Below are 7,046 nucleotides of genomic sequence, written 5' to 3'. Positions count from 1 at the left end.
CTATCAGCACTTGCAGGTGTCTGATCCCTCATTAGCGTTTGAACGCCAGGCTTAGGTGCTGGATGGGCGTTTAACGCTAGCTTCCCACCCTTTTCTGGCGTTTAAACGCCAGAACTGGGCAAGGAATGCGCGTTTAATGCCAACTTTTCCCCATTTTCTGGCGTTTGAATGCCAGAAGTGGGCATCCACTGGGCGTTTGACGCCAATCTTTCACCCTTTTCTGGCGTTTGAACGCCAGAATTATTCCTCTCTGGGCTCTTGCTGTCCTCAGAGGGATTTTGGGCAGTGGTTTGGTTATCCTCTGTCAGTTGTTCCTTTCTTGGCTTTCTGCTACTTTGAGCTGAATTATTCAATGTCTTCCCGCTCCTTAGTTGAACAGCTTGGCATTCTTCTGTTATCTGTTTAGATAGCTACTGTCTTGTCTGATTCAATTGTGCTTCTATATTCTTGTTAGTATTTTTAGTGTCTTAGAGCATCTCTTTAAATTCTGATAATTATTTTGTCATAAGGAGTAATTGCTGATTAAGTTCAACAATCTGTTCTTGAGGATTAGGATCAGTAGTTACTGTCCTAGCCTCTTCTTTTATGGAGGACTCACTGCTTGAGTACAGATGTTGATTTCTAGCAATCATATCTATGAGTTCTTGAGCCTCTTCAATTGTCTTTCTCATGTGTATAGACCCACCAGCTGAGTAGTCTAGAGACAATTGAGCTCTTTTTGTAAGCCCATAGTAGATGTCTAACTGTACCCACTCTGAAAATATTTCAGAGGGGCATTTCCTTAGCATCCCTCTGTACCTCTCCCAGGCATTATAAAGGGATTCATGATCCTCTTGTTTAAAGCCTTGGATGTCCAGCCTTAGCTGTGTCATCCTTTTTGGAGGGTAAAATTGATTCAGGAATTTGTCTGATAACTGTCTCCATGTTTTCATGCTTGTTGTGGGTTGGTTATTTAACCACCTCTTAGCTTGATCTTTTACAGTAAATGGAAACAGTAATAATCTGTAGACATCCTGATCCACTTCTTTATCACGTACTGTGTCAGCAATTTGTAAGAACTGTGCCAGAAACTTAGTAGGTTCTTCCTGTGGAAGACCGGAATACTGGCAATTTTGCTGCACCATGATAATGAGCTGAGGATATAGCTAAAAACTGTTTGCTTTGATGGGAGGTATACAGATGCTACTCCCATATGCAGCTGTAATGGGATTAGCATATGACCCCAGAGTCTTTCTGGACTGTTCATTTCCATTTATGTCCATGATGGAGAAAAGAGAATTGATATGAGTTGCAATTAAATTATATTTTAAATTTTTTTGTTTGTTTACCGAAATTAAAATAAAATAAAATAAAATAAAATAATTGAAAAATTGAATATAAGTTCGAAAATTAGAAGAAAATGAAATAAAAGCAAATTGAAAACTAAATTAATTAATTAATTAAAAAGATTTTGGAAAAAGCAAGCTTAGTTAATTTCGAAATATGAAAGAAAAAAGTAGTTAGGTGATTTTTTTGAAAAAGATTTTGAAATTAGCAATCAAAAAGATATGATTGAAAAGATATGATTGCAACTTATTAAAAAAAGATATGATTGAAAAAATATAATTGAAGAAATTAAAAAGATTTGATTTTTGAAAAAGATTTGAAAAGATCAATTTTTCTTTTAAAATTAGAATTTTGACTTGACTAAAAAAAGATATGATTTTGAAAATCTTTGACTAATTTAATGCAAAATTTCGAAATTTATGAGTAAAATAAGGAAAATATATTTTTTTTTATTTTTGAATTTTAATGAGGAAAGAGAAAAATAACAAAATAACACTAAAATTAGAAATTTTAGATCAAAAGAAAGAGAACAAACAAGAAAACTTTGAATGTCAAGATGAACACCAAGAACACTTTGAAGATCAAGATGAACACCAAGAACAAATTTTTGAAAAATTTTTAAGTAAATAAAAGCACAAGGGACACCAAACTTAAAATTTTTAGAAAATCAAACACAAATTTTCAAAAATTTTAAAGGAAAACACAAAAAAGACACCAAACTTAGAATTTTTAAAGATAAAAAAAGAACTAAGAACATGAAAATTCAAAAAATTGAAAGAAATAAAATCATGCAATTGACACCAAACTTAAAATATGAAACTAAACTCAAATAAAAGACTCAATTTTAGTGACTCTAAATCAAAAAAAATAAATTATTCCTAATCTAAGCAACAAGATAAACCGTCAGTTGTCCAAACTCGAACAATCCCCGGCAACGGCGCTAAAAACTTGGTGCACGAAATCAATCACACTTTTGTAATTCCGCACAACTAACCAGCAAGTGCACTGGGTCGTCCAAATAATACCTTACGTGAGTAAGGGTCGATCCCACGGAAATTGTCGGCTTGAAGCAAGCTATGGTTATCTTGTAACTCTTAGTCAGGATATCAATAATTCTCATATTTAATTGTAAAAAGTAAAAGAACATGAAATAAATACTTATTTTGCAGTAATGGAGAACAGGTTGAGGTTTTGGAGATGCTCTGTCTTCTAAATCTCTGCTTTCCTACTGTCTTCTTCTTCATGCACGCAAAGCTCCTTCCATGGCAAGCTGTATGTTGGTGGATCACCGCTGTCATGGCTAACATCCATCCTCTCAGTGAAAATGGTCCAAATGCGCTGTCACCGCACGGCTAATCATCTGTCGGTTCTCGATCATGTTGGAATAGGATCCATTGATCCTTTTGCGTCTGTCACTACGCCCAACACTCGCGAGTTTGAAGCTCGTCACAGTCATCCCTTCCCAGATCCTACTCGAAATACCACAGACAAGGTTTAGACTTTCCGGATCTCAAGAATGGCCGCCAATAATTCTAGCCTATACCACGAAGGTTCTAATCTTAGATTAGAAACCCAAGAGATATGCACTCAAGCTATTGCAGATAGAACAGAGGTGGTTGTCAGGCACACGTTCATAGGTGAGAATGATGATGAGTGTCACGGATCATCACATTCATCAGGTTGAAGTGCAAATGAATATCTTAGAATAGAAGCAAGCGTGATTGAATGAAAAATAGTAGTAATTGCATTAATTCATCGAAACACAACAGAGCTCCTCACCCCCAACCATGGGGTTTAGAGACTCATGCCATCAGAAATACAGTATGAAACGTGTAAAGTGTCATGAGGTGTCCAAATACAATAGCAAAAGGTCCTATTTATAGAAAACTAGTAGCCTAGGATTTACAAAAATGAGTAAATAATGCAGAATCCACTTTCGGGCCTACTTGGTGTGTGCTTGGGCTGAGCATTGAAGCTTTCACATGTAGAGACTTTTCTTGGAGTTAAACGCTAGCTTTTGTGCTAGTTTGGGCGTTTAACTCCAGCTTTTATGCCAGTTCTGGCATTTTGACGCCAGAATTTTTATGCTTACTTAGAACACCGGTTTGGGCCATCAAATCTTGGGAAAAGTATGGGCTATTATATATTGCTGGAAAGCCCAGGATGTCTACTTTCCAACGCAATAGAGAGTGCGCCAATTGGGCTTCTGTAGCTCCAGAAAATCTACTTCGAGTGCAGGTAGGTTAGAATCCAACAGCATCTGCAATCCTTTTTCAGCCTCTGAATCAGATTTTTGCTCAGGTCCCTCAATTTCAGCCAGAAAATACCTGAAATCACAGAAAAACACACAAACTCATAGTAAAGTCCAGAAATGTGATTTTTGAATAAAAACTAATAAAAACATAATAAAAACTAGCTAAAATATACTAAAAACATACTAAAAATAATGCCAAAAAGCGTATAAATTATCCGCTCATCAAACACGCCAATCCTTCCCCGGAGTGCCGTATCGAGAGACGGTGTGGATAAAATACGAACCGTTGTCTTCAGAATCAACTATCCTCATTGCATAGGCCCTGTCAAGAATGGGAACAAACAAATAGAATATTGTCCGAGTGTAGTTCTCGGCTGCACTCCGCTCTAACTGTTTCAGGTTGGTGGTCATAATAGGGTCACCCTTTGCACACTTGAAATCAGCCTCCACTTCCTTTGCATGCACGAACATCAAGCATCGATGAAAATGACGTAAAAAATCAGTGTAACTGTATCGAAACTTAACATACCGTGATATCACAGCGTGCAAGCCCTCGCACCTTGAGGTTGTGCGAAATCCGGCAAAGAACTTTCCTCGTATGTGTGTTGTGGCCCAACTGTGCCTTCTCTCGTACATGTCTTGTACCCATCTTTTATTAGAGACGCCAAATTTCTCCACCATCTCAAACCACTTTCTCTGGAATGTTCTGACCTCGTAGTCGCCAAGCATGCAATCCCTAAACATCCTGGTGAATTTAGGCTTTCCGATGTTGCTCGCGGCGTTTCAAAGTAGATGCCAAGCACAGAGTTGATGGTGAGCCTCTGGAAAAACTTGCTCAATCACAGACTTCATTTTCCTGTCACCGTCGGTTATTATGGACACAGGAGCCTTCCCTTTCATTGCAGTTTGCAACTGTTGAAGTAGCCAGACATAGGTCTTTTCTTTCTCGTCTGCTACTAGTGCAGCGGCAAAGACAACCGTTTGGTTGTGGTGATTCACACCGGACAATACTACAAGAGGTGAAAGGTAAAAATTTTTCTTGTACGTTGCATCAAATGTAACCACGTCTCCAAATACCTGGTAATCAATTTGGCTGGTGCCGTCACACCAAAACAAATGTTGTAACACGCCCTCCCCGTCAACAACTTTGTAGTAGAGTACTGAATCATTTGCCTTGCACTCTCGGAGATACCTTAAGCACGATTCCGCGTCTAGGCCACCCTCCCTTCGTTGCTTCGCATTTACATTGTGCATGTCCCTTGTTGTGTATGGGACATTATGATACCCGCCGGCTAGGCTCGCCATAAAATCGTGAATTCGTGAGACGCCAATGCCCTCTTTGCGCATGTCGTTCATCTGCTCAATATCCGCTTCGCTCATCCTCCGATGGCCTAGGAGCATGGATGAAAATCGCAACTCAAGTACGTGGTGGTTATGTGCGTCTGAAAAGTATGCAACATACCAACGTTCTAATTCATCATCCATGCGAAGTAGCATCCTTGCAGGGCATCCACACCGTGTCTCGGCCCTCGGCCTCTTTTGCCGGTTAGGCATTGAGTAGAACTTGGGGGATCAGTACCCTTGTCGGTGGCACACGAACTCCTGCCGTATCCTTACTTTGCCACGTTTTTCGCTTCTGGAACGTCTCACGCTGAAGGTATGGTGCTTTGCATATTGCTGGTAGAACTCAAATGCAATGTTAACATCTGTGAAATTAAAGCGGAGAACCTCCTCCTCGCTCAAGTTCAAAAAATCAATCGAACCTATCGATTCGGCAGAACCAACAGCGTACAAGTCACCATCCGCATAATTGTTAGACATTCCTCCGACGCCATCCAAATTATCTTCCAATTCAACCGCATCCCCATTGTCGACATCGGCCTCTGCATGATGGTCGTGTTCTGTTTCATCTTCCTGTAAATCGTACTCCTCCGACTCCATCCTTGCAAAGCCTTCACCCTCAAATAATCCATCTCCATGGTCTACTCCGTCGCACATTTATGCTTCCTTGGTGACACGCACACCCCCAGTGGTATCTTTATCCCTGGAAACTGATGAGCGGATAATTTATACACTTTTTGGCATTGTTTTTACATAGTTTTTAGTATGATTTAGTTAGTTTTTAGCATATTCTTATTAGTTTTTAAATAAAATTCACATTTCTGGATTTTACTATGAGTTTGTGTGTTTTTCTATGATTTCAGGTATTTTTTAGCTGAAATTTAGGGACTTGAGCAAAAATCAGATTCAAAGATTGAAGAAGGACTGCAGATGCTGTTGGATTCTGAGCTCCCTGCACTCAAAGTGAATTTTCTGGAGCTACAAAAGTCCAAATGGCGCGCTCTCAATTGCGCTGGAACGTAGACATCTAGGGCTTTCCAGAAATATATAATAATCCATACTTTGCTCGAGTTTAGATGATGAAAACTGGTGTTCAATGCCAGTTCCATGTTGCATTATGGAGTTAAACGCCAAAAACAGGTTGCAAAGTGGAGTTAAACGCCAGAAACAGGTTACAAACTGGCGTTCAACTCCAAGGAAGACCTCTACACGTGTAAAGCTCAATGCTCAGCCCAAGCACACACCAAGTAGGCCCCAAAAGTAGATTTCTGCATCATTTACTCATTTCTGTAAACCATAGTAACTAGTTTAGTATAAATAGGACTTTTTACTATTGTATTTGGAATTTTTGGATTATCTTTTGATCCTTTAATCATGTTCAGGGGGCTGGCCATTCGGCCATGCCTGGACCTTGTTCTTATGTATTTTCAACGGTAGAGTTTCTACACACCATAGATTAAGATGTGGAGCTCTGCTGTTCCTCATGAATTAATGCAATTTATTATTGTTTTTCTATTCAATTCAAGCTTATTCCTATTCGAAGATATTCATTCGCACCCAAGAACATGATGAATGTGATGATTATGTGACGCTCATCACCATTCTCACCTATGAACGCGTTCCTGACAACCACTTCCGTTCTACATGAAGATGAGATAGAATGAGTATCTCTTAGATATCTAATACAGGGGACCGAGTTTGAGATATTAGAATCTTCGTGGTATAAGTTAGAATCCATGGACGGCCATTCCTAAGATCTGAAAAGTTTAAACCTTGTCTGTGGTATTCCGAGTAGGATCTGAGAAGGGATGGCTGTGACGAGCTTCAAACTCGTGAGTGCTGGGCATAGTGACAGACGCAAAAGGATAACTGAATCCTATTCCAGTATGATCGAGAACCGACAGATGATTAGCCATGCAGTGACAGTGCATTGGACCATTTTCACTGAAAGGACGGGATGTAGCCATTAACAACGATGATGCCCAACATACAACTTGCCATGGAAGGGAGTAGGAATGATTGGATGAAGACAGTAGGAAAGCAGAGGTTCAGGAGGAACGAAAGCATCTCTATATGCTTATCTGAAATTCTCACCAATGAATTACATAAGTTTCTTTATCCTAGT

At 39.4% G+C, this 7,046-nt stretch overlaps 1 protein-coding gene across 1 annotated transcript; it reads right to left on the bottom strand.

Moving 5' to 3' along the window:
* Window positions 1-4,363: 4,363 nt before the first annotated feature.
* On the bottom strand, window positions 4,364-5,134 carry LOC140176100 (protein FAR1-RELATED SEQUENCE 5-like). The gene has a single exon (XM_072205973.1). It carries the CDS (start codon window positions 5,132-5,134, stop codon window positions 4,364-4,366), a length of 771 nt encoding a protein of 256 aa, XP_072062074.1.
* Window positions 5,135-7,046: the final 1,912 nt, after the last annotated feature.

The sequence above is a fragment of the Arachis hypogaea genome, chromosome 11, assembly GCF_003086295.3.
Source record: "Arachis hypogaea cultivar Tifrunner chromosome 11, arahy.Tifrunner.gnm2.J5K5, whole genome shotgun sequence".
In the NCBI taxonomy this organism is placed as follows: domain Eukaryota; kingdom Viridiplantae; phylum Streptophyta; class Magnoliopsida; order Fabales; family Fabaceae; genus Arachis; species Arachis hypogaea.
This window is presented reverse-complemented; position numbering and strand designations above follow the sequence as displayed.